The 24404-nt window shown below is 46.7% G+C and overlaps 2 protein-coding genes across 8 annotated transcripts in view; one reads left to right on the top strand and one right to left on the bottom strand.

Annotated features, from left to right (window-relative positions):
• RIPOR3 (RIPOR family member 3) overlaps nucleotides 1-20018 on the top strand; it is a 45702-nt gene extending 25684 nt beyond the window's left edge. For all 7 annotated transcript variants that reach the window (XM_050314087.1, XM_050314090.1, XM_050314091.1 and 4 more), the window contains 19 exons: nucleotides 1203-1281; nucleotides 1660-1683; nucleotides 1816-1869; nucleotides 2526-2675; nucleotides 3140-3203; nucleotides 3608-3651; nucleotides 4330-4455; nucleotides 6467-6612; nucleotides 11969-12098; nucleotides 12514-13092; nucleotides 13575-13714; nucleotides 13980-14112; nucleotides 14583-14691; nucleotides 15699-15860; nucleotides 16026-16184; nucleotides 17185-17387; nucleotides 17627-17710; nucleotides 18333-18423; nucleotides 19040-20018. In XM_050314087.1, the coding sequence (XP_050170044.1) occupies nucleotides 1203-1281; nucleotides 1660-1683; nucleotides 1816-1869; nucleotides 2526-2675; nucleotides 3140-3203; nucleotides 3608-3651; nucleotides 4330-4455; nucleotides 6467-6612; nucleotides 11969-12098; nucleotides 12514-13092; nucleotides 13575-13714; nucleotides 13980-14112; nucleotides 14583-14691; nucleotides 15699-15860; nucleotides 16026-16184; nucleotides 17185-17387; nucleotides 17627-17710; nucleotides 18333-18423; nucleotides 19040-19140 (2578 nt within the window). In that variant the 3' untranslated portion in view covers nucleotides 19141-20018. The remainder of the gene's footprint in view (nucleotides 1-1202; nucleotides 1282-1659; nucleotides 1684-1815; nucleotides 1870-2525; nucleotides 2676-3139; nucleotides 3204-3607; nucleotides 3652-4329; nucleotides 4456-6466; nucleotides 6613-11968; nucleotides 12099-12513; nucleotides 13093-13574; nucleotides 13715-13979; nucleotides 14113-14582; nucleotides 14692-15698; nucleotides 15861-16025; nucleotides 16185-17184; nucleotides 17388-17626; nucleotides 17711-18332; nucleotides 18424-19039) is intronic.
• Nucleotides 20019-20338: 320 nt separating this feature from the next.
• PTPN1 (protein tyrosine phosphatase non-receptor type 1) overlaps nucleotides 20339-24404 on the bottom strand; it is a 33593-nt gene continuing 29527 nt past the window's right edge. The window contains exon 9 of the mRNA XM_050314105.1: nucleotides 20339-23601. Within this exon, the coding sequence (XP_050170062.1) occupies nucleotides 23397-23601 (205 nt within the window). The 3' untranslated portion in view covers nucleotides 20339-23396. The remainder of the gene's footprint in view (nucleotides 23602-24404) is intronic.

Below are 24404 nucleotides of genomic sequence, written 5' to 3' on the forward strand. Positions count from 1 at the left end.
GGGCAGGTGCCAAGGGCAGACAGCTGAATGCTGGAGACATGGGGTGTCTTGAGGGGAACTGGTTTTGAAACAGTAAGAAAATGAAATGCATCTAAGTGCAGCTGTCCAAAATGGTTATTTTGACTACTCAGAGCCCGTGTCTAATAATGTAGCCTTTGCTGGGTGACTCTTGCTCCTTCTTAAACGCAAGAGGAAAAAGTTACCTAAGTCTGCTCTGGATTAAAAGCAAAGTTGGAAGAAGATGGTCTCAGCAGAAAAAGTTTAAGGCCCTGTGGAAACTCCTAAGGCACAGCCCATGTGTGCAAGTCTGTAGAAGCCAACTGGCACCAAGTGCTTCACACCTTGCAAAACAGTTCTTGTTCTGGAAAAAGTAATGGTTGCATTAAGAAATTGTCTCAGTGTGGTATTGAGCTCTGTTTGCTACAACACTGGTGGCATCTGCCCTTCTTACCTGGGCAGCACTTCTGTGAGCTTGGGTTTGTAGGGTTTGTTCCATATTGCAATTCTTTGTAAGGTGGGGTTGGTTCTTTCTCCTCAGTAACTGTAGAAGAGACTTTCTCAACAAAAGAACTGACAGGAAAGGTTCAGGTAGGAACAGTCAGAGAAATCTGAAAAGATCTGTGAGTTGTTATTATTATGTGTTAGAACTTGCTATTCTCCTAATCCCTCCTTTCCTCTTGCCTTTAGTAGTACTACCAGCTCTACAGTCTTGTTTTGTTTTGCTTCAAGTTCTAGAATAAAGCCCATCCTTCATTTGAATGATTTATTTTAAATGGAGGGAAACAAGAGCCTGTGAAGGTTTGAGTGCAGTGTGTGTGTGCTGTATACACTCATGCAGCAACACTGGCCTTGCACTGCACTGCAGCATTCCACGCCTTGTCAGAGGGAGAAGGAGTCAGGAGGATTCCTAATGTAAAGCATCTTTAAATTTTGGGTGACAGTAACCATCTTCTGGTACTTGTGGGGTACAGATGCTCCTCTAGGGTCAGCTTGGCATTTAGAACAAGCATTTGTCTATGGAAACCAGCCTTTCTCATCTCTTGGCCCATGTCCCTGTAGCCATTCACATCTCAAGAGAGTAAAACAAGGGAAGTCTTCTGGAGAAGGAAGTTGCTTTGTAACATTCTGCTGAAAACACCTCCCCAAAGAATTTCTAATGACTGTACCAGAGGAATCTAACAGTGGGTTTTCTTTCTCTCCAGTGAATACTTGGAAGCACATCAGGCTGAATTAGATTATCTCTCTGGTCGACACAAAGATACAAAAAGGAACTCCAGATTGGTAAGATTTTTTAAATGTTAAATATTTATTTAAAGTCACAAAAGTAGATGTTCTCTCCCACCTGGAACTCCCAGGAGTTTTCCAGTTAAAATGCTGAGGTGGGATCCAGCAAGGCATCACAGTCAGCAGTTTCCCAAGGAAGGTAGCCCCACATGTGAGAATTTAACTGGAGACTGCTCATTTTCAACATCCTGCAGTGTTTTTCAGATCCTGTTTCTTTACTGGGATGATATCCCCTTGTGTCTGCTCAGTGGTCAATGTTTATGATCTCAGTTTAGTGTAATTTAAGGTAGTGAGTCTTGCAGTACATATGAAAGTGTCATGAATAGGTACAAATACACGTGCTCTCCTCTTCAGCCTGTGCCATTTCTCTTTCAGGCTTTCTACTACGACCTGGACAAGGTGAGGCTACTGGGGATGAGAGGAAATGCTGCAAATAGAGAAAAATGGGTGATGTGTCTGCTGTGTAACTTACAGGCATGTTTAGGAAATAATTTCTCAAGTCCCCTTCTCTCTCTCTCCTCTCTTCAAAAGCAAATCCGCTCTGTGGAGAGATACATCAGAAAACTGGAGTTTCACATTAGCAAGGTAAGGGGGTTCCTACCTTTGTACCTGTCAGGCTCACACTGCTTTGTAAGTGACCTAGCAAAATGGAAACCACTTTGATTACAATTCATCTGAAGGGGAATGATGCTGGGGACTCTCTCAAAGCTGTAGCCACTCTTTGTACTGAAAGAGGGGGTTTTTATTTATTTATTTTCCTGAATGGTTCTATTCAAACTGAATGTTGGGCGCGACCCAACCTGAGCTTTCCTGTGAAACCAGTTTGCACACTCTGCCAGTTTATTCAGAAAATGCTGCTCTGGGAACACTGACATGTCCTCCCTCCCCCTTCCCACGAGGGGCCAAAGGGGCAGTTCTGTGGAGTTTGTCTGCTGTCTGCCAGCTGCTTCCAAAGGACTGGAACCTCTCCTCTGGCATAGCTAATGGTGGAGGGGGCTTAGTCTGTACTGAAGGAATTGGTTTCCTGCTCTGCGAACTGTAACACTCTGTAAAATGCAGGAGTTGTAGCACCCTGCAATGCTCTGACAGAGGGATTTGGTTGGTTGTTTTTTTGTTTGGTTTTTTTTGGGTTTTTTGGTTTTTTTTTGCCAGGAAAGATGCTGATGTTCCTTTCCAAAACTTCTTAAAACTATGCCAAGGTAATTTTGGTTCCTTCTTTCCCCATCTTCCAAATCCTAAAGGTAGAAGAACTCTATGAAGCTTATTGTATCCAGTGCAGGCTGCGAGATGGGGCCACTAACATGAAACATGCCTTTTCCCTGTCCCCTTCCACCAAAGCCTCCAGAGAGAGTCTAGTGGAGCTTTACAAGAACTTCCAGGAGTGCACAGAGGTAGGAAATACCACACACATGTGATGAAGACCTGACTTCCTTAGCACAAAATGTACTAGGACTTGCTACTGGCTTTTTTTGTTGTTGTTAATGATGTGGGTTAGAGACTTAATATGTGTATAAAATACATAACCTGAAAAATCTTTAATACTGGGGTCCATTATGACCTCCATTGGAAGCAGGGGATGAGAACTGAAGGAGGAATAAGCTTTGCTATTTTCCCAAAATGAGGAATGGAACATAACTGAGAGTGACCAGCTCAAGCAGTTCCACTCCTCTGTGGAAGATTGTCTGTCTTAAAAAGTAGTATGAATGGACTCTGTATCTACTACTGATAATGTTTGTGTGTCCTTTAAAATAACAAAAGGGCCAAAGAAAACGGCCTCTAAAGAAAATGGCCCATGTGGGAAAGTGCTACTCTGGACTGCTTTGCAGCTGTGATGACTGTGCAGCCTTTCTTGTAGGACATGTGCTTCATAGAGGGGGCCTTGGAGGTCCACTTGGGAGAGTTCCACGTGAAGATGAAAGGTAGGTTCCTTTCCTCTTTCCTTCAAGACTCATTAAGTGATTTAGTGGTCTAGGTAACAATCTGATCCACTGAGAGTCCAGCTATTCAATGCCAGTTGCTGCCACTGGCTTGCTGGATGTCACCCTGAACAGAATTCTGGCAAACTCCTGTTTGCTTCAGTGCTGTGAAACAGTTCTGCAATGGTACTTTCTGTCTGAATACAAAAGCTGACAAGCTTTCTTTCCTCAGCTCAATTAAATTTTGTCCTTTCTAGAGTGTCTTGGGCTCGTGGTGTAGCTTCTGCACAGAGCTGAGGAGGGAGGGGGGAGTTGGCCAGAGAGCCACTTGATTTATTGCAAACTGAGGCTTTGGGGGGGTGTTTGTAAAACAATACAAGTATTAGGAGTTTTCCTTCTCTTTTCAGGGCTGGTGGGCTTTGCACGTCTCTGCCCGGGGGACCAGTATGAGGTGCAGTATAAAGCAATTAATTGTCCTTTTCTTTCCTGGTGTGAGTTTGCAATAGAGGAACAGGAGAGCAAGGGTGGAACATGTAGGAGGAGAGCAGGGACCAGAGTGTGATAAAAACACCCACTGCTGTGATGGGAACAGTGCTTTGGCACATTCAGGAGTTACTGTGCCCTCGGAGGCTGGGGAGGGAAAGGTGTGAATTGGGTGTTATGGGAGGGTTTAAAAGAGGGCAATGATTGTCTGTGAAACCCAACCTGTCAGGGCTTTGTCTTCAGAGTTACCCTGGAATCATGTAGCAGTGGCTGCCTGTTTCTTGGAAGACTGCCTTTGGCATCATTTGAATGCACCTTAGTGTCTTACTGGGTGCTGTCCTGCCTCTGACAGTTCCCAATGAACTCCAGTGTGCCTTGTATTCCAGTACCCCCACAGCTGGAATGCAGTGAAGTTCTGCAGCTCTCCTAGAATGGGTGGGACGTGGCATTTGGCACTGCTGCAGGTGTTGAAACCTGCATCCTGAATTCCTGTCTCCAATCTTCCAGCTTTATCCAAGTTCCCAAGTCCATGGTGATCAAGGGGGTGGCTTCACTCCTGCCAGACTGGAACAGTGAGAGGCCTAGGGATGCAGGGAACATTCTGGGATATGTTGACCTGACATCCTTTGTTCTTTGTGGTTTCCAGGTGTTTGTGCGACTGGGGCGCCAGAAATGGAGGTTGAAAGGCAAGATCGAGACCGATGACAGCCAGACATGGGATGAGGAGGAGAAGATTTTTATACCCAACCTCCACGAGAAGTTTGAAATCAAGGTGTGGTGTATAATGGTTGGATTGGAATCAGTAGGGTTAACACATCTTCTGCCACTTGCCTCTTACCTCTTAAGCTACCAAGTGTTTCTCAAAGTTCTTAAATATTTTTGCTTTTTCTAGCCGTGTAAAAATGGCAGTTAATGCATGTTCTGTCTAGTGAAGGGACATCTAGTTCTGTTTTTCCTTTGCTCCTGGCACTTGAAACTGCATTACTGCATCTGCTTTCCCATATTCTGGAGTCTGGTAGATGTGGTTGTGTTTTGGATTTTTTGTCTGGTTGAGTTTTCTTTTTAAAAAATATCCTAGACCAATATCTGAGATTTTCTAGGATGAAGTCTAGATGTGGAGGCCCAGATGTGTATGTAGTACCAACAGTTCTGTTCTCTACTGAAAGAGAGAAATTAATGCATAGAAAATGTACCATTGCACCTGTGTGTGTTTGGAATGTGGGGTTAAACATCCCTTTGTCAGGGTGCAGTGCAGCTGCTTTTGCTGTGTTTTACTGCAGAGATGCTCCATATCTGTGAAGAACCAATGGCACTTATGTGCTGCTGCAAACTGGCTGTACTTTAAATCTGGGTTTAGAGTTCTGACACTCTTTTAGAAGTGCCTTGGAACAGGTCACATCTTTAACAGTAAGGGACTGGTGCAGTGGCCTTTGAGCCGTAGCTGACACTGGGGGAAGCCTGCAGTGTTCACAGCCCCACGTGCAGCTGCCCCTGCATTGGTTCTGACACCTCCCTTGCAGGTGGAATTAACCCTTAAGCAGCATTTCCACTGTAGTCTGGCATCTCTAGTGGGCTGGACTGTGCAGCATGACTCCTGTCAGCCTGAAGGGAGCTGCCATTGAAGGCTGTGCTGGATCCTGTCCTACTGGGAAACTGTGCCAGTGCAGGGTCTGGGGCTTTGGCAGCTGTGTTAAAGCAGCTATTGCAGTGTTCTCCTCCTATCTGGCAGCAAGAACTGGGTTACACAGGAGACACTCTTTGGCATCTTGCCAGCACTGCTTTGGAAATGTGCTCATAATGTGCTTTTTTACTGTCACTGCACAATGAAGATCAGGTGAGAAGCTAATTCAGATCCCTGTTTTCCCATAACGGCTGTTAAAACCTGTATTCCTCTGTGTGACAGTGACAGTTTTACTCCTTTTGTCAGCTTATGAAAGTCTACTGATGAATGTCCCCCACACCCTCCTGCTCTTTCCACTTTTGTGCTTAATGATCTTTGCCCAGTGCAAACACATAGCAGGTTTAAAAAAACAGAAAAGAAAATTGATGAGTGCCAAAGAGTGTTCCAAGAGGAGCCCAGCAGCACGACTTCAGCTCTTAAAAGAGATGTAGGCATGCAACTAATTCCAAAGTGGACTTCAGGCACTTGTGCTAAAGTTCTGTGCTGAGTCTGATGCTTCATGCACTTCTAGAACAATGTGATCTTCAGCTGAAAGTATGTTTTTATAACAAATACTCGATTTAGGTTTGGCTTTTTTAAAAGTAGCTGAAGAAGCCAAGTGCCAGCCTGGAAAAAACACAGGCCTGTGCCTGCATTGATGACAAACCTGGAGCCACCTGCAGAGCTGGAGGAAAGAATGACCCAAGTTTTGATTTTGATCCTGCTGAGCTCAGGACAGTCAGAAAGGTCACAGTGGCTGCAGATAGTTGTGCCTCCAGATCCTTTAGGCAACTGAGAGTTGAAGTAGTCTAGTGCTGATATAGTTCCAGTACCAGATCAAGAATTACAGACTGATTTTTCTTAAAATCATAGTCCACCAAGTTCCCTTGTGTGAAGTGCTGTCCAGCTCTGTCTGTCCCCTCTGCCAGCCCCCTGGGAGGTGTTCCCATGTTCCCAGGGGGGATATCAGCTCACAGCTGGTTAGGAGCCCAGGACTGAGTATCAGGGGTTGGTTTGCTATGAGTCTCAGAGCAGATCTGAGCCTGGGGTGTTCTCCTTCCCGTGCAGGTGACTGAGGATTGTCTGGTAGGATGAGACTGGATATGTTTGTCTGTCTCTGCAGGTGACAGAGCTGCGAGGACTGGCCACTATTCTAGTTGGTGTCGTGACATGTGACAGCATAAACTTCTTTACAACCAAGCCTCAGGCAATCATCGTGGACATCACTGAACTGGGCACCATCAAGCTGCAGCTGGAGGTCCTCTGGAAGTAAGTACAGCTTCAATGGGAGAAGCTGGAAAACACTGGGAATGATCAAAGGCTGCTAAGTATGTCAGTGAGCAGCATTCACCCCCACAGTCCTCTCTCCATTCAAGGTGCAGGATGGATGACAGCCCTGTGCTTCCTCACAGCCACCCCGGCTGCTGGGCCTGATCTCTGTGGGACCAGTCCTCAGGAGGGCAGGGGAAAGGACACAAGCTGTTTCTGTGACCTTTCAGATCTTTCTTTGCGCTCACCAAACCATGGACAGCCATGGGAGCTGACTTAGGCTGACTCAGTGAGCCTTTCTTAGCTCATCCCTCTTCACTGTGAGGATTCAGTCCAGCTCCAAGCAATATATGTGCATCTATAAAATATGAAAAATAATCTTGAAGATGATGAAGTGAAACTGGAAGTAGCAGCTTGTAGGCACAATGAAAAAAAAATACATAGTTGAAATTTTAGAACAGTCACTCTGACCAGATCACAATTTTTTAAAAATGAAGCTTTCCCAAAGACTTGGCACCTTCATATTTGCACTGTGAGTAGTTATGGAAACTAGGCCTGTTTGTGCACTACAGGGAAGCTTGGTTACAGATGTGCTTTTAAAATAGCTGAGCATTGTCATGGTGCCTGTGATTTATTAAACTGTTTTATAATTTAAATCTGTAAGTTGATTATTGTTGTGGATTACTGATGGTATTAAAAGCAAATTCTCACTGTTGTGGATGCTGCAGTGAAACTTATTCCTCACTCCAGACTGACCAAGGTTTTTGAGGTAGTACTGTTGTTTCTGCTTAATGGGACTGTTATTCCACACTGAAAGGCCCATCTGCAACAAATCAAGACTTTTTAACCTGTTTCCATTTACTGTTGTCCAGGGATTAAGTGTAGCCCCCTTAGTGAAGTGCCCAGTTACACAGTGGGTGCTGTTCTATTGTACCTCTGTGTGTGGCTACTGCAGCCCTTGATTCTTCCCAGCCCTCCATGGCCAGGAGGCCTTTGAACACTCCTCTGTTATAAGGACCCTCTTGAAAGGCCACTTTGACCTGGGATCCAGGCTCTCTCCAGGAAAAGCAGGAACAGCTTTCAGGTTCCATTTCTGGGGCTGGGGAAAGAAAAGCTTTATTGATCAACACAGTTTTCTGAATGTCTCTTGTTCATGCTGTGGTTCTTGACATTTACTGCTGACTTGTACCTGCAACTGGGCTGAAAAATGTGTCTTGCCCACAGCACCTGAAAACGATTTTCTAACACCCAGACTGCTCAGAGTCAATGAGAAATAAACTCACCCAGCAGTGTTTGGCTGCACCTGTTTATGGTGCTTTTTCCTCCCGAGATCTGACAGTGGGCATCAGGATGTGGTTTGCTTTGGTGAGGTGCTCAGAAGAAATCCCTCCTACTCTCTTGTTATTAACCCACACCAATGGCATCTGACAGTCCCTTCACTTAGTGCTGCTGGATCTGCTCACTTCCTTTGCTCTCTTTCATAGCTTCCATAACTAATTATGCACACAAGCTGTTCTTGCAAAAGGACTGTAGGAGCAAAGCCCATCCCTATTCTGGGATATTGCATAGATCCTCATAACAGCCTGAACCTCCAAAGCAAATTACATTTGTGGCAGAACTTTCTGGAAAAGTCCAATCCCGATGCTGTTGACCCTCCATGGCTGTGGTGTCCGATAGCTCAGCGTGCAGCTCTGGGCTGGCAAAAGCAGCAGGTCTGTGGTATTTGGGACAACAATCCCAGCCCCTGGAGTTGGCAACAGCTGAGCTGGGAGCAGGGTTTGTCGTGACTCATTTTCTTTGGGAGTTAATCCCCACTTGGAATTGTTCAGCCTATGAGAAAACCCCGGCTGTGCGTCTCTGCTGTGTTGGAGTTTTGTGAAATGCTTTGGTATCCCATCAAGTGGATTCTCCAGAGGACTTCTGTGCAGAGCTGGCCTCTCCTCTGACAGCCTGTTTGCTGGAGTTGTTTACAGAAAAGAGAAGTTTTGTGGTGATAACTCAGGGTGTTTCTGTTTTCAAAGATAGAGCACTCAAAATAACAGCTGCTTTTCTCTTTGATTTAAGAATAACTAAACAAATCCATCTGATTTGCCCAAACTTCTCTGAGGCACAAGCTTTCAGTCTAGACCTGCTTTGTGAGGAATCCAAATGCAGATCTCTCTCTTCCGCTTCTAAATGTATATTTTCTTTTAAATAGGTCTCCAGTCTTCTGGGCTGAAACAAAAGTGCCTTCAGCTCCTTTATAGATTGTGCCATGAGGAGTGTGAATGAGCTTGGGGCCATTGCAGAACAGCTTTGTTGGCCAGTTTGGCAAAAGACTTCGGGTTTTTTGCCAACCTAAACAGCAGTCTGAATTCTGTGTCTCACACGCAGGACAAAGAGAAAGCTGTATTCTGCTTTCAGAACTTCAGCAGCACCCTGTGCTGGGATCCAAGGGCACCATCCAGTCAGAACTGCCCTGGTGACTCTGCCTGCTTTGGGCTGTGCTGGCCTGGCTCACTCCTGGAGTGAGAGAAAACCTGAAGGGAGAATAAAAAAGGAAAGTCTGGTTTCTATTTTTGGATGTGTACCTGCTGCCAGTGCTGCTCTTATAGGTGAAAGCTTAGGTGACATGTAGTCACTCCTGCAGCATCTTTAGGCAGTGATCCCTCAGTGCATCCCTGTGCACTCACGGCCTGGGGCTGTGACAAGCTGTACTAACCTGGAAACTGCTTGCTATGCTTTAAGGGGGAGGTGAAACACCTACTAACACCCTTCTCACTGTTAAATTGCATGGGCATTTTCACATGGGTTTGATAGTGGCAAGAGAAACCTCATGATTAACAGTGAGGCCAGTCAGTTGACTAGAATTGGCTTTTCTGTGTGTTAATGTAAGTCTGGATTCAGAGGCTGAGCACTGGGATTCAGGCAGGTCTACCCACCCAGAGCCCTTCTGATCTGGTGGTATTTAATCCAGAGACAGAAAGGGAGTGCTCAGGGCACAGTGGGAGAAAGGAAGGCAGATCCTCTGGGGCTGAAGGCTGGACTGTTTTCTGCTCTTAAGCTCTCTCTCATCACTTCTGCTCCTCTGAGGGCATAAACCAGGCAGTGTCCTCCTTACTCACCCAACAGAAAGTGCAGCAGGGGGAGATAAATTATAGAAATTTCAAGTATTCCATCCCTCCACAGGTTTGGTGGGTGTGACAAAGTAACATCTCCCTGGGAATTCATGCTCAGGGCTGGCAGAACTCGGGTGGGCCACTTTGATTTTTTTTTTTTTCCTAATAGAATTTTTCAGCCTTGAAAAGGTGTCTATGGATAATTCTGTGCAGGCACACGAAGGGGGGGGAATGTGGGCAGGATCTGATTAGCCACAGACACCCCCCACCCCCTGCAGCAAAGTACTTGCTCCACGGTTTAAAGTTAAATAATGACATTTCTGCACACTTTTACCTATACAGAGGGTTTGTGTCAATGATTTCAGGAAGCCTCTAGACAAACTAAGGAAAAGCCACTGACAATTAAAGGCACTAGTCTGCTTGCAAAGTCTGGTGCATGACAGATCCCAGCCATGGATTGCCTCAAACCTGGGCATGTGTCTGGGGAAAGCCCACTCTATTTGACTCATTTCCTGTGTTTTCCCCTGGAATATCCCCTACTGGATTCTGTCACTGTCAAAATGCTGGGAGAGATGGATTCACAGATCTGTCCCAGTATGATGGTTTGTTTGCTGTGGAAATGTGGAAGGAGATGATGGATCGTGCCCAAAGAGCTTAGAGCCAAGAGATAATAGAAGTTTTAGAGCAGACTCCATTCTTTCTTTCCCCTCTGCTCTCAGTTGTTCCCTGCAGGGACTGGGAGTGTGTCCTGTCTGGAGGCAGCTGAAGAGCTGCATTTTGCTGGAGGGTTCCAGGAATTGTCAAAGGGGTGAAACAGATTTAGTTTGTTGTTGTTCCTTTCCCAGAAGTGTCATTTTGCATTACTGCAGTGCTATATTAAAAGCTAATAGTGAAAAATGTGAGGAATGGATCCCTGTGACTTTTGCTAAGAAATGCCACGGGTAGGAGTAATTTGCTTTCATCAGCAAACACAGCAGGCTTTGGGGAAAAGGCTCTGGCTGTCAGAAACCCGATTTATTTCTGCCCAGTGAGTCAGTGCAGATGGTGGTGGTTGGGACTGGGCTGTGTGAGGGACCCCAGCTGGGTGACACTGGTTAATTCAGCCAATTAACCTGTGCTAGGGGAGCTCAGAGTGTCACTGTGTGCTGAGGAGCTGCTCTGCAGGGTGCTGAGGAGAGCTGTCCCTGAGCAACACGAGCAGCTAGAGAGAGTGGGAGCTCTGCTTTTCAGCTTTTGCCAGAGAGCAGAAATTCTTTTCCCTGCAATTGATTTGTCCTCATCACCTTCTGGATCTTCTGCAAGGTACAGCTGAGTGCAGCTGACTTCATCCTGCTGTTTGGTCCTCATGTTCCTATTGCTGAGGTTACAGATTTATTGGGAACAGTTCACTTTTTTTCAAAATGCCAGTCCTGAAGTGGAAAAACAAACTTTCTTTTGGTGCCACAAGGCATATCAGTGGGGAACAAAAGTAACACGTAGGAAAAACAAACTTGCTTTGCTGAACTTGGAGTATGTTTTCCCTCTCCCGGGTAGCTGGGTTGCATTTGGGGACACAGTTTGTCCGAGTTTCCTTAGACTGCTTTGCAGAGGAGTTGGGAAATTAATGGCTGTCATGCAGAAGGTAATTGGGAACTCTTTAGAGCAGGACTTGTCAAGCTCTTGCAGCCCTCAGCCAGTACCCTCTGGGGCTGAAAGTGGCCTCATCCACACCGGTGTGAGCCACAGAACTGCCCTGTAGCCCTGCACAGCTTCCTCTGCCAACCAGTCATTTATTAGTAAGTGAAGGATAATGAGGGGGCTTTATTGGCTTTTCCAGGTGCTGTGTGCTCTGCAGGAGGGAAATTGGCAGTTTTCCTTTATTACATGTGTTCTGTTTCCTTCCTGCCTGGAGTGGTGCCTGTCCCACAGTGCCCAGTGCCTGTCACACACAGGCTGTGCTGGATGGGCAGCACCAGTACCCGTGCAGGCTCTGCAGGAGGGCAGGGAGCACTTCAGCTTCTTGGAACATTGGACTCTTCCAAACACTCTGGCACAGGTCTTTGTCTAAAGGGTGTTGAGAATTCTGTGTAAAAAACTTCTTGCCTACCTCTTTCTCTCCTGGAGCCAAGCTACTGGTCAGAGGGCTGGTTTCTGTTTCCTTTTATTCACTGTGGCGTTGACTGAATGTCACAGTTCAAATCCTCCCAGCTGTTCCTGCAGCTGAACACCTCTGTGCTTTCTGCTCTCACTGACACTTAGGCCTTTGTTTTCTGCTGCAGCCCCTTTGACACAGAGAACCTGTTTTTGTCACCTGGAAGCACTGCCAAGTTTTCTGTGGGTAGCAGGAAGAGCTCGTTATACAGCTGGACCCCCCCAAACACCCCCAGCTTCAGAGAGAAATACTACCTGGTGAGTACCTGAGGAAAGCAGGATGCAAACCACAGACCTAGGGCTTGATTTTGGATTAGATTAGACTGTTCAGGAGCACACTCAGAAGTGTGAAAGCATAGTACCCTGGGCCTTTGCAGTTTGGGGCTTTGTTATGTTTTTCTTTTAACCCCTATTCATTTAACCCAGAAACAGGTTTTGAGCTGCCTTAGTAACTCTCAGTCTGAAAGATCAACCACGTGCTTACTGCTGCTCCTCTGTTCATCCAGGGGCTCTTACAAATTGGTTTCAGTACCTTTTGTCCAATCATGCTGGCCTGGCCCTCTGTGCTTTGACTGATTTGGGTGCATGTTTCCAACAACAGGCACCAGAGTTGTATCTCTTGGGTGGGATCTCAGGTTGTGTCCACACTCACTCATGGATCTCTTTGCTGCAGTCTCTTTTGCAGCTGAGGCAGAACCAGGGGGATGTAAGTGATGAAGCCCAGCCCCCCAGCATCCTGAGCTACTTGGCTGCCTGTGATTTTGACGATCATGGGAGGAGCAAAGCTCACAATCCTGCGGAGACCAGCGAGAGAGACTCGTTCAGCTCTGAGGACCAGAAAGGGGCAGAATCCAGGAGTACAACTCCAGCTCTGGACCACAGGCCATTGGTGATTATTCAAGAGACTGGTGCAGAAGAGCACCAGCACCCTCTCCCAGATCACACAACTCTGGATATCCTGAAGAAGACTCCATGTGGGGATGGATTTCCAAGTAACCCGTCCAGTTTTCCGACTCGTCACAAGGGCAGGAGGGATTCTTTGAGCCAGCCCAGGACTCGCCGCCTGGCAGAGCAGGAGGACAGCAGCCAGAAAAGCTGGAATGCTGCAGGTGACCCGAGACTGGATGGACATACAAAGTCTATTGACAAGACTCTCCAGGAAGTGTTGAATTTGCTGAAATCACATGATGTGGGGCAAGCCCAGCTGGAGAAACTGGAATACCAGGTTTCATCTTTGAGGGATAAATTAAAGGTATGGGAATGTTTTACCCTTGGGATATGGTGCAGCTTCCTCTGTTAGCCCCAAATCTGAAGACACTCTGTGACCCTGTGGCTGATTTGATTTAATGATGCAACAATGGCACGTTCCCAAAAGGAGTTTGGCCACCAGAGGTCAGGCAGGACTCAGGAAAAGCAGCTCCCAGTGCTGGGCACTGAGCAATGGCTGGCAAAGAAATAACCAATGCAGTCCAACTGGAAACCAGTCTGGGCTAAGCTGAGCCTGAACTGTGTCAGAGCCTCAGCATTTAGGTTTGCTTCTAATCTTTATTGATATTTTTAAACTCTGGTATAGCTCGAGGTGACTGCATCAGTTCATCAAACTGATGTGCTAAGAATGAAATCAGAAAAGCAAATTAATTTATTATTGAGAATGATTTCAAAACCAGCAAGGAACTCCTGCAAAATGGCTTGACAGTACAAATAACAGCATTTTCCCCTCCACTCCACCAACAGCAAAAGCCACTTCATCACAAACACTCATCTATGGAGAGTTTAATGGTGGAGACAGTCCTGGAAAGCTTTGACTTCCTGAACGCCGACTGCAGCGCTGATGAGCTCTCGCTGTTTGGGAGCGTAAGGACAGCCAGTGTCAGGTGAGTGCTGTGGGGATCTGGGGACAGGGCTGAGGGGGCTGATCCCAGGAACACTTGGCTGAGTAACAGCTCAGAGCACAGCACACAAACATGTCCTCGTGTTTTTAAGAAGGTTATAAAAGCAAATTAAAAAAATGCTGTTTTGTTTGATGCCACCCGGTTTGTACTTTTACGACTTGCTTTGAAGGCTCCTGTTGAGACTGCACATCTTCAATTTTATTTAGTGAGGAGAGTTGTAACTCTTTTTTTCCCCTCATCCCAACAGCACATACAATGACAACACACTGAAGTCCCTGAGCTGTGACACGAGACCAGAAACTCAAGATGTCACTACTGGTGATGACAATTTAGACACGCTGTTGATAACTCACCTGAAGCTGTGCAAAGGTCTTCTGCAGGTATTGAACAGCCTGGGGATTCCCAGGGCACTGGATGTCATTGCTGATTCTGATTATGGACAGAAGGGATTTTGCAGCTGTTTTATAAAAGCAGAAAGACTCAGAATGGAAATAGAGTCCAAAAACTGCAGCATCTTCATGTGTCTACACAGAAGGTGTCACATAAAACTCTGCTGCCTTTCTTCAGCCTCTGGGTTTTGCTGGAGCTCTAATTAGTACTTTGTGCCCTAAGCAGGCTGCAAATACAGACAGGTTTGGCTCTAATTGTGCAAGGGGTGATCAATTTTTGAATGAATGAAAAACTGATACTACCAATAGCATGTGCTGTGATGGCAGAGGGGCCTCCTCAGAGCAGCTGGTGTTTTCTCACTGCTCTTAGAAGTTTGATTCCAAGAAAGAAATCCTGGCTTATCTTGAGCTTGATACTGCCCTTGTTTTCAGCTGCTGAGATACATAATGTTGCATTTCAGAAACTGAGGTCACCAAATGTAGCCCAGGTCGTCCAGGAGAGCATTCTGGAAGAAGTATCGGAGCAGACCCGAGTGCTGGGGGATGTCCTGGATATGTCTGTTGAAGAAAGTGAGTAGCTGCATTATTCCAAGGCAAGCCAGAGGTGCATCCCTGATGTGCCTGCTCCAGCTTCCCCAGACACATCAGGGTTTCATTCTAAATCCCTTGCAAACATTCACATAATTAAACCAGCTCTTATATCTGGATTCTTAGAGAAAACAAGGCTCGTGGTTTGCTTTGGATTTTTCCTGCAAGATATGAAAACATTTGGAGAAGTTTGTCTCAAAGAGTAGCTGAACTGGTATGTCTTAAACAGGGATGTTGTAGATGATGGAGTTTGCAGTCAAACTTCCCACCTCAAGGCCTTTCCAATACTAAATTCCTCTATACACTGTTGACAAAATGATAAAGCACAATGGGAGATTTGGAAGGGCTTTTGTTCTCATCTTGGTAAATACAGCAGCAAGAATTTACCAACTAAATTTTAGTTGGAAGCATTTGCTGACAGATTTTTATCCCGGAGGATGCGAGAATAACCCGCTCCCTGGAGCAGAGCTCCAAAGGGCCTTTGGCACAGTGTGACAGGGGAGGTGTGGGAGTGGTAAATGCAGGAGTTCAGTCTCTCTGTAGAGAAGAGCAAGAAATGAAGGGTCCAAAGGGTAGTGAGAAACCACAGGGTATGGCTTCAAGTGAAGTGTTTGACGAGAGAGAGCCCTGAGGAAGGAACGTGAGGCAGGATCTCTAAAACCTGGCAGTGGCACATCTTTGGCTGATAGAAGGGCAGCCAGTTAAACTCACAGAGAGTTCTTCTGGACTCACATGCTGGGACAAAATGAACAATAAGGGCCAGAAGAGCTGCTGCTGACAGTTTAGGAGCTCAGCCTAAGCCTGATGAGATCAGTGCTTGCAGGTTTTAGCATTTTGGCAGGAAATGCCCCATTTTGAACAAACCCAACTCTAACACAAATCCAAGTTAATGCTGACCCATGTCTAGATAATCCATCTGGTGCCTAATTTCTCATGTGAAATCCAAAATCTGCTGGAGCTCATGGACTTCTTCAAATGTGGGGTTTCAGTTATTCAGAAGACTAAGAAGAAGAAGCACTACCTGAAGATCTGGAGTGACCTTGCAGAGCCTGGCAGCATCTTGTTGGCTTCAGCAGAAAGGTTCCGTCATGCCCTGAAATACACCATGATGCTCAGAGTGAAGGAGAAGTACCCCAGGCAGCTGGAAGCAGGTACCACTGGAGCTCAAGGCCACTCAGACTGCATTTCACTGCAGTGCTAAAGATTGTCCTTGTGCATTAAAAAAAACCACACACCAAACCTCTTACTTGTTTTCAGCAGCTTCCAACAAATTAACCTGCTGTTTTCTCATTTGTCCTTGTCCACCTTCCCTCCAGTGCTGCAGAGGCTGCTGGAGCAGATCCTCACCTGTGATGGGCTGCTCCCCACTCCGAACCTCCAAACAGAACCAGTTACTTTATTCCAGTTTTACAGCTACCTGGAGAAGCACCACATTGCCAGCCTGGAGAAACACTTGGGAAAACTTGCCAAGGAAGGTAATGGCAGTGCTTGACTCCTCCTTCAGGGCTGCCCTCCAGGTTCCCACTCAAAATACAATTCCACAGCAGGAAGCACCCCAACCAGTGCACTGAAAACTTGCTTCCATTTTAATTGCCCTTGTGACCATGTAATTTTAATCAGAACAGGAAAGATGTGCTTGACTCCCATATCTGGCCATGTACAAACAAACCAGGTGTGAAGGATGGGTTTATCTTAAGTGCCCTGAAAAGTGGGTTCAGGGATATTCTGCAGTTAAAGCAGAAGCAAAGTCAAGAGGAATCTACAGCTGGATCCAAGGACTGAGTAAAGTCTGGGGCTTTGGGTGTCTATTGCAGCTGGAATCAGACACAGAAAATAGCAATAAAATTGCAGAGGTTACTAACGTGCACTTTCTAGCCTGAGGTAGCCAGAGCCTCACTGGAGTCTTGTCCAACATGTGAAAGTACTTGAAAACCTACTCTGTGTTAGAAAAGAATGATTTTAAAAATAGTCTTTATATTGGCTGCATCTTCAGGCTTATGTTGATGTAGATGACTCATCTGGAGGGGGGCTAAAACTTGAGCATTCCTAGTCAGTGAAAAACACCTGGAATATTCTTCAAATTGAAAGGGGTAAATCCAGTGCCTGATTTCTTAGTTTTTAAAAGAGAGAGGGTTTTCTTTGTCCTGTACAGTGAGATTTTCCAGGGCTGTTTATGGGTATTTTGCTTGATCCTGCTCCTTATTGTGGGCTGGGCTCTTGTTCTGATGCCCCCGGGGCTGGCACAGATCGGCTGCTCTGCTGCCCCAGCCTGGGCACGGGAGGAAATGGAACAATGGCAGGGAGAGAAGACAGGATGGGCAAAGGGGCAGCTGTCCCGGTTCGCTTCCTGCCACGCTTGGCTTCCTCGCTGGCCCTGGGAATCACTGCTTGTGGCGAGAGGGGACTGGACCAGGGAGGAGTTCCTTGAAAATGTCTTGGTTTGCGGGTGAGTGAGGCCGAGCACTTCCCTCGCAGTGATGCTGATCGAGGAGCTGCAGTGCCCCGGGAGGCTGAAGACGCTGAAGAAGCTGAAGGGGAAGCGGCTGAACAAGCTGCAGCCGCTCCCGCAGACGCTGCGGCTGCTCGGGGAGCTGCAGCTGGACGAGAACCACCGGGTGAGCAAAGCGGCCACGTCCTGCCTGTGCCGCGCCGCCGCCAGCAGGAGCCTCCGGGCCAAGGTGAGCGCTGCAGCTACCCCGGCATTCCCGGGATGCTGAGAGCCACGGGTGGGTTCAGCCCGGAATGGCACTGCTCCCCCTGCGCTTGGTTTAGCTGTGAACGGACCCCTAAACCACAGCAGCGCTCGGGTGATTTGTCTCTGTTCACTTTCAGGTGGGCAGGGCTGCTCCTGTCGGTCTGCTTTGGTTGCCTGATTACACTCAAGGTGTTCATTTTTACCTTCCCTTTTCCCCTCCAGGCTGTGTTGTTTTACACTGATGCTTTATCTGACTGTGATGCAAGACTTCAGCAAGCTGCATGTTTGGCTCTTAAGAACCTCAGGGTAAGTGCTCACAGCTCTGCTGGGCACCTCTGGCCACGATCAGGGATGCACAAGTGCGTCTGGCTGGGATTTTAAAGCTGGTAGGGTCACCTGAGCAGCTTCCTGCTCTTTGGAATTCCTGAATTCTTTGGCTGCCAAAGTTCCAAAGCATTAATGCCGTTATTCCAAAGGCAACAGGAGAGGGAGCTGTGGGCATCTTGTTTGATGTGCCAGGCACAGCACAAGGACACAGGGGATGTGTTTGAACTCCTGTGATATCCAGTCACACAGCAGGAAATCAGAGTCTTGCCCTTAAATTCAATTTGCAAAGCAACAACTGGGATTAACCCTTTCAGTGAAGTCCTGGTTGGGTGATGCTGATTTAATGGTCCTGCAGCAGGGACCTGTACCCTGGGACTTTGACACTTTCTCAGGCCCTAAAACAGGAGAGAAGGAGGTGACAGAGGTGAGAACATGTGAGGAAAGGTAACTGCAAGCTGATGTGCTGGGGGAGAAGAGAAAGGTCCTGGTACCATTCAGGTGCAGGAGGAGATGGGAGTTTGTGTGTCTGTGTTTGCCTTGTGAAAAACATCCACCAAACTGCTGAGGAGCTGCTGAGGCCAATGTTTCCTTTCTCCCACAGGCTGTGGAGAGCATTGAGCAGGTTGCCCACCTGTGCCAGTCTGAGACAGAGGAAGTCAGGAATGCAGCCAGGGAAACAACGCTGTCCTTTGGTAAGGCTTTCAAAGAGTCTGAAAAAGTGATGTGAAATAGTGCAGGACCAGGAGAGGCCTCAGAACACATCCAGGACAGTGGAAATACCTCATGAACAGCTGTTTCATACCATGGAGGCAAACTTTGTATCACAGGTACCAACCAGGGGCCCTCCTGTTGAGGTTTATAGAACCAGATCAAGGAAATTCTCCAGGATAAAGTGCTTTAGGAACAGCTGAACCTTTTGAAAAGGTGGCAGGTAAGGACCAAAGATGCTGGAAGTGATGCTGGAGAACTGTTTCCCTGTTCTGTTCTTCCAAAAGCCACTTTGATCCATGCTTAGTTCTGGGGATCTCCAGACTTGCTTCCCAGAAAACACTCAGGCTCACGTGCATGGCACGTTTTCCAGCTGTGATGCTCCAAACTGTTACTCATGTGGAAGTACTGACAGGAGGCCTGATTTTCCATGGTGGCTTCCAGCAGGTTTTGGAAAACCATTCCCTTTAGGGACATACTTGCCACTGTTGGGAGTCCTTGTTAGTTCCAAACAAGGTCACAGTGGAAGTGTTTCCAGAGGATCCCATTTCTCAGGTGTTTGTGTCTCTCCCTCAGCACAGGCTCTTTCTTTTCTCACAGGGGAGAGGGGCCGCCAAGCCTTCGAGAAAATGGACAGGATCTGCTGTGAGCTGAGGGAAACTGCACAGCACGAGGCTGAGATTGAGATCACCGTGTTTTAGGAGTGCAATGGGAGGAGCTGAATCCCACTGTCCACACGGGTACCCCAGGGGTGGGTTTGGCCATCCCTGCTCTGTCCGTGCTGCATCCAGCCCCAGGACAGGCTCATTTCCAAAGGGCAGGGTTTGCAGGCTCCACAGCTCAGGCTGGAACACCTTTTCTCACCGTCCCTCAGCACATGATCAAATACCAAGTGCCTGGGATGACTGAAAACTGGGATCTCTTGGAATGTGGAACCAGGTTGTCAGTGGAGTTAAAATCTCCATCTTGCTGGAATGAGCTGTAAATCCAGTACAGTCTGTTTTCCCATGAAGTGTTTTATTGATTTGGCATTTCCTGAAGGAGAAATGATCACCCTCCAACAGTCCCTCTGGAAGCCAGCAGACAACAAACAGCCTTTTACACCACCTGCCTTGCCAGTAGAACAGATCCAGCAGAATTGCTCAGTGGGTTCAGAAGGAAAACTTGTTAATTCCAAAGTCTTCAGCATGGTTGCAGCTTAGGCCACGTTCCAGCAGGGACTGACAGGGTGTGTGTGCTCAGCAGGAGGGTCTGTGTTGGGTTTGCCAGGTGCAGGTCTGACTGAGGGAGGGACAGGTTTGGATTGGTTTTAAATTTGGAGTTTAGTCATAGATCAAGACTTCTCATAATCATCCACCTGTTGTCAGGCCCCTCCTCAGCCCCTGGCTGGCAGGGCAGGGTGGCTGTGGAGAGAGGCCTGGCTTCGGGTACAATACTTGAAAGGGTTGGGCTTGTGTGTACATATTTATATATATAAATATGTGTATAAAACTTTTCTATTCAGTATTTATTTGTTGGATTTCATACTGTTTTCTGAAGTTCTAATAAACCACTGAGACAAGTTCCTGTCAGTGTTTCGTGGTGCTGTGCTGGCAGGCCTGGGGACAGGCACAGGGCACTGGGCTTGATCCCTGTCCTGCCTGGGACAGGTCAGGCTTGGACCCCTGGAGTTAAAATTGAACTGTTTAATGTGGAAGATGAGAGCAGGGAGCTGGAGGGGTCAGGGAGAGACACAGGGGACTCATCTCATCTCTTACTCTGCCTGCAGTAAGTTCTTACAATAACATTTAAATCACTTTCCTCTACGACCCCCCCAACGTTCCCCTCCTGCCCCCCCGTGCATGTGGGTCAATCAGGAGCCTGTGGCTCCAGCCCCAAAGCAATAAGACACCCATCAAAGTTCTTTAAAAAAAGAATTTTATTGTTACAACTAAAATGAGAACTGAAAACTTGTATGGGAGATTGAAAAACTGTACAGTTGTACTCTAACCTGGGAGGCCCAGCAGCGGCTTACACAAAAGACAAGATACCTGAAACTGTATTATACCAAAACATTCAGCTTTTTTGTTGAGTTTTTAAATTTTTTTTTATAAAAGTTTATTCTATGGCAATCTGTAAAAAAAGAAAGACCTGATGAGTAAATATTTGCTTAAGGCAGATAGCAGAGCAGCTCACTAACGTCCTACCAAGTCTAACATGGATGTTTGTCCATTTCCAAGAACAGGTTACCCAACAACCCACGGTATTTACACCCCCCAACTACCACAGACAGTACAGGACAGCAAAACAAAATGGGAACAGTTCAGTATTCCGAGCCTTATCCACACCTCAGGGGCCTGGGGAGCAGTCACTGCGTGTCCTGGGACAGGGGAAGAGCTGGAGCTGGAACAGAGGGAAGGAACAGGCAGAAAGGGGGATGCTCAGAGCTTGTCTGTGACCTGCAGGAACTCTCTCTTGGCAGAATCATTTACAATTGAATTAATGTGGAATCAAAGGAAGGGGCCTTTGTTTTCCTGCCATACCAAAACCTTAAAATATTCTCTCTTGGGAACATGTGCAGAGAGGGGGGGTTTGATTCGTGTCTTTCCGAAGGTGCCCCTGCTGCCCCCAGTCCAGGGGAGGTGTGGATAGGGCTGGCTAAACTCTGGAATGTCTGTACTACACTCACTCAGCTGAAAGGAACATGCTACCACCGGGCACACGGGATCCCACGGGAAGTCATGCCAAGGATTAGGCGAGTACATATTGTCTGATAAACACCCGACAGGCCATCGCTGAACGAGGAGACTTTCAGCAACACCCTCTGAACCACAGCCACTAAGGATCAGGTCATGCAAATATCATTTGGGCACATCAGGAAGCAGAAATATAAGTTCTTTCACCTTTCAAGCAGGTGGTGTTTCATCGGGACACCGGAGACTTCACATGCAGTTTAATACAAAGGGGTACAAATGGTGCCTCAGGGCAGGACCCTGCCCGTGCTGGAGAGAACAGTGGGGACAAAGCAATCACATAATGTATCTTAAATACACAGATGAGCCATTATATATTACCATTTTTCTATACTCATTTTTCCTGTTTCCAATAATATAACTAAATATTGACTGATTACAACATTCCTCCTTTCAAGTACTGGTCTGACCAACAGTCTCACAGGTAAAAGGATTGACTCCCAGTACTACCTGAGGATTTATTATTGTACTCTTGAGAAGCCCTTGATGCAAGCTTAACCAAACACAAAATAGAAATAACTCCAACCCCCCCTACCCCCTTCACCTACTCACCCACTGAAGGAAGAGCTACACCTACAGCCAGCTTGGCAAAAATAAATACTGAGTGGAGAGGGCTCCCTTGGGCTCCTCCACAGCAAGGGCTGCACTGAGGGGGTGCTTAAGTGCTCTAAATCTAGAGAGACTTGAGAAATAAAACGAGCAGATCAGTAACAGTGCTGCAGATCAGCTGTCCTGGGGCAGCTCAGTCACGACAGCTCTCAGCAGTGAGTTTGCTCCTGCCCTCTGCTCCATAACACAAGCAAAGAAATCTTTGCTATTATTGTTTTAACTATTAATCATTTGGTACTACCGAGAGGAACAGCATCGGCTGCTCAGTGCAATGCTGCCTTCCAGTCCCAGTCCTACCCACACACCCAAATCCTTATTTACAAGCACTTTACACCCTGGAGCCCCGGGCCAGGCCCACAGCGGGGCCAGTGCTGGGCCCAGCCTGGCTGCAGGACCCCCACCTCGAGCCAGGACTTTAATCTTGGCTTTACACAAAGCAGAACACACAAACACTTGCATCACAAACCGACATGTTCACAGCCCACCCCTGCTCCTGGTGAACTGTCTGTGTCTCAAGGAAGCTGCCACAGCCTGCATTGCTCTGGATTTACCAAATGCTCTCCTGCCCCGGCGCCCCCGGGGCCTCCCCCCTCGCGGGAAGCATCGCTGGTCCTGAGGGAGCACACGGAGAGTGAAACTGCACTTTACATTCCAAATGATGAGGTTTAAGAACTGGTCCTTCCATGGCAGAGTGCTGGTGGACATGGTTTGGTTGAAATTTCCCTTCCTGTTTCTCTCCCTCCCCTCAACCTCTCCTAACCCAGAATATAAAAAAGTAAAAACAGCTTTAGAAAGGATGGTGCAATGTAAAGAGCCATATGTGCAAGTAGAGTGCAACAAAAGTCAATGAGGAGATACACTTAGAAAAGGGGAAAAAAAAAAAAAAAAAAGGAAAAAAATCCAAGAGCTGGACGTGTTGGGATACCCTGAGCAAATGCAGAAGCCTGGTTCTATCAACACAAGTAAAACAATCAGCTCTTTAAGAACAGTTATGCCAAGATTAAATATATCAATACCACAGGCACTGCCCACAACTCAGTCTTTAATGATGAAGCAAGTTAAAAATAAAAAAAAAAAAAAAAAGAAACAAAAAACCAATCACAAACACCCCTCCCCTTCCAAAGGTTTACATTCTTCAGGTATGTGGGTTTCTTTTTCTTTTTTGGGAACTCGTCAATGTAAGTCATGTATTTGGTTACACTTGGAGAGTACAAGCAAGTTTCACTTGTGCCTACTTTTTCTGAAACAAAAGAAAATGAACTGGCTTTTTAAAAAAGGCTAAAAACAACAATGTGTTGTAATTCTATTATTTAGTAAAAAAAAAAAAAAAAAAACCAAAAAAAAAAAAGGAAACCAACTATTTGGCATTTTCTCTGCTTACTCCTGAATATTTTAAGGCCCTGAGATTAGAATATTATGTTCTTGGGACCACAGGGCTGGATAAAACCCTAGTGCATCAATTCTCTCTTTAAGCCCTACCCAAAGTTCTGGCCTTTCACCCTAAATCTACCTGCTCTGAGACAAGGCTCCCCTGCCTGGACTGCTCCCTCTCACAGGAGCTCCCACAAACCCCGACCGGGCGTGTTCCCCGCCGGTCCATCCCGCTGGAACAGCCATCAGTGGAAACACACCCTGTAGCAGAGATAAGCTCCTGCTGTGAGGAAAGTGAACATGCAGATGTTCACCAGAAATGGCTTCCACGTTGTCACCATGTTCTCGTCCTCCTCGTCCGAGTTCTCCGACTTCGACTCCTCTTTGTGGGGCGAGAGGCGCGGATTTTCACCAACAGTTCTCCTCCGAATTTCAGTGTCTTGACTAGTGCTTAAGGACAAAGAAATCAATATTCAGTACTGGTTGGACACAAATATTCCTCACTGGATTGGCCATGGAGCCCTCCTGAACCCTGACACAGTGCAGGACTGGACTCGAGCAAAGGGAAAGGCCGATGTCCAGTCCAAGCCCCTCCAATCAATGAAGACGGGCAGTTCCAGAGCAAGGATTCAGCTCCATCCTCACACAAGGGACTATAATAAATAAAATCAATCTGATCTCTGAGCTCTCTGGAGCTGGACATGTCTGATGTTAATTTACACTAAACTGTGTAAATAATAATTTCTAAGAAATGATTTATTCACTGAGAAATTCAGATTTATCCCACTAATGAGAAGACACAAGACACCAGTTTTAAATCCATACCTTCAGTGGGTATGGAAATCATCACCAGGCATCTCACACTCCAGACAAATGTTCTGCTAACAGAACTACGTTGCCACCAAAGAAAGGAAGAGGGAGGTGCTACCAGTGCAACACTTCCTTCTTTCACTGCTAAGCCTCCACCTGTGTGTGTTTCTCTTTCCAAGACTTCCTTTCTTTTTAGTAAAGATTGTTTGGAATTTGAGTATTTTCCTTTCAGAAGCTCCCCAACGAATTAAGAAAAATCCAGATCAAAACATTGTTTCTTTTGGGCAGGGAAAACACTTCCATTTTATCTCCTTGCCTGCAGCAGAAATTCCCAGGCTCAGGTCCTGGTTGCAGCCTCCCAGCTCTGTGGATTTAAGACTATGGGAAGCTCTCACTGATCTCCAGTTCCCAGAGCCACACACCCATGAGCTGTCACTCCTTTA

Source organism: Myiozetetes cayanensis, unplaced genomic scaffold, assembly GCF_022539395.1.
Source record: "Myiozetetes cayanensis isolate MyiCay16 unplaced genomic scaffold, myiCay2020 scf19, whole genome shotgun sequence".
Lineage (NCBI taxonomy): Eukaryota > Metazoa > Chordata > Aves > Passeriformes > Tyrannidae > Myiozetetes > Myiozetetes cayanensis.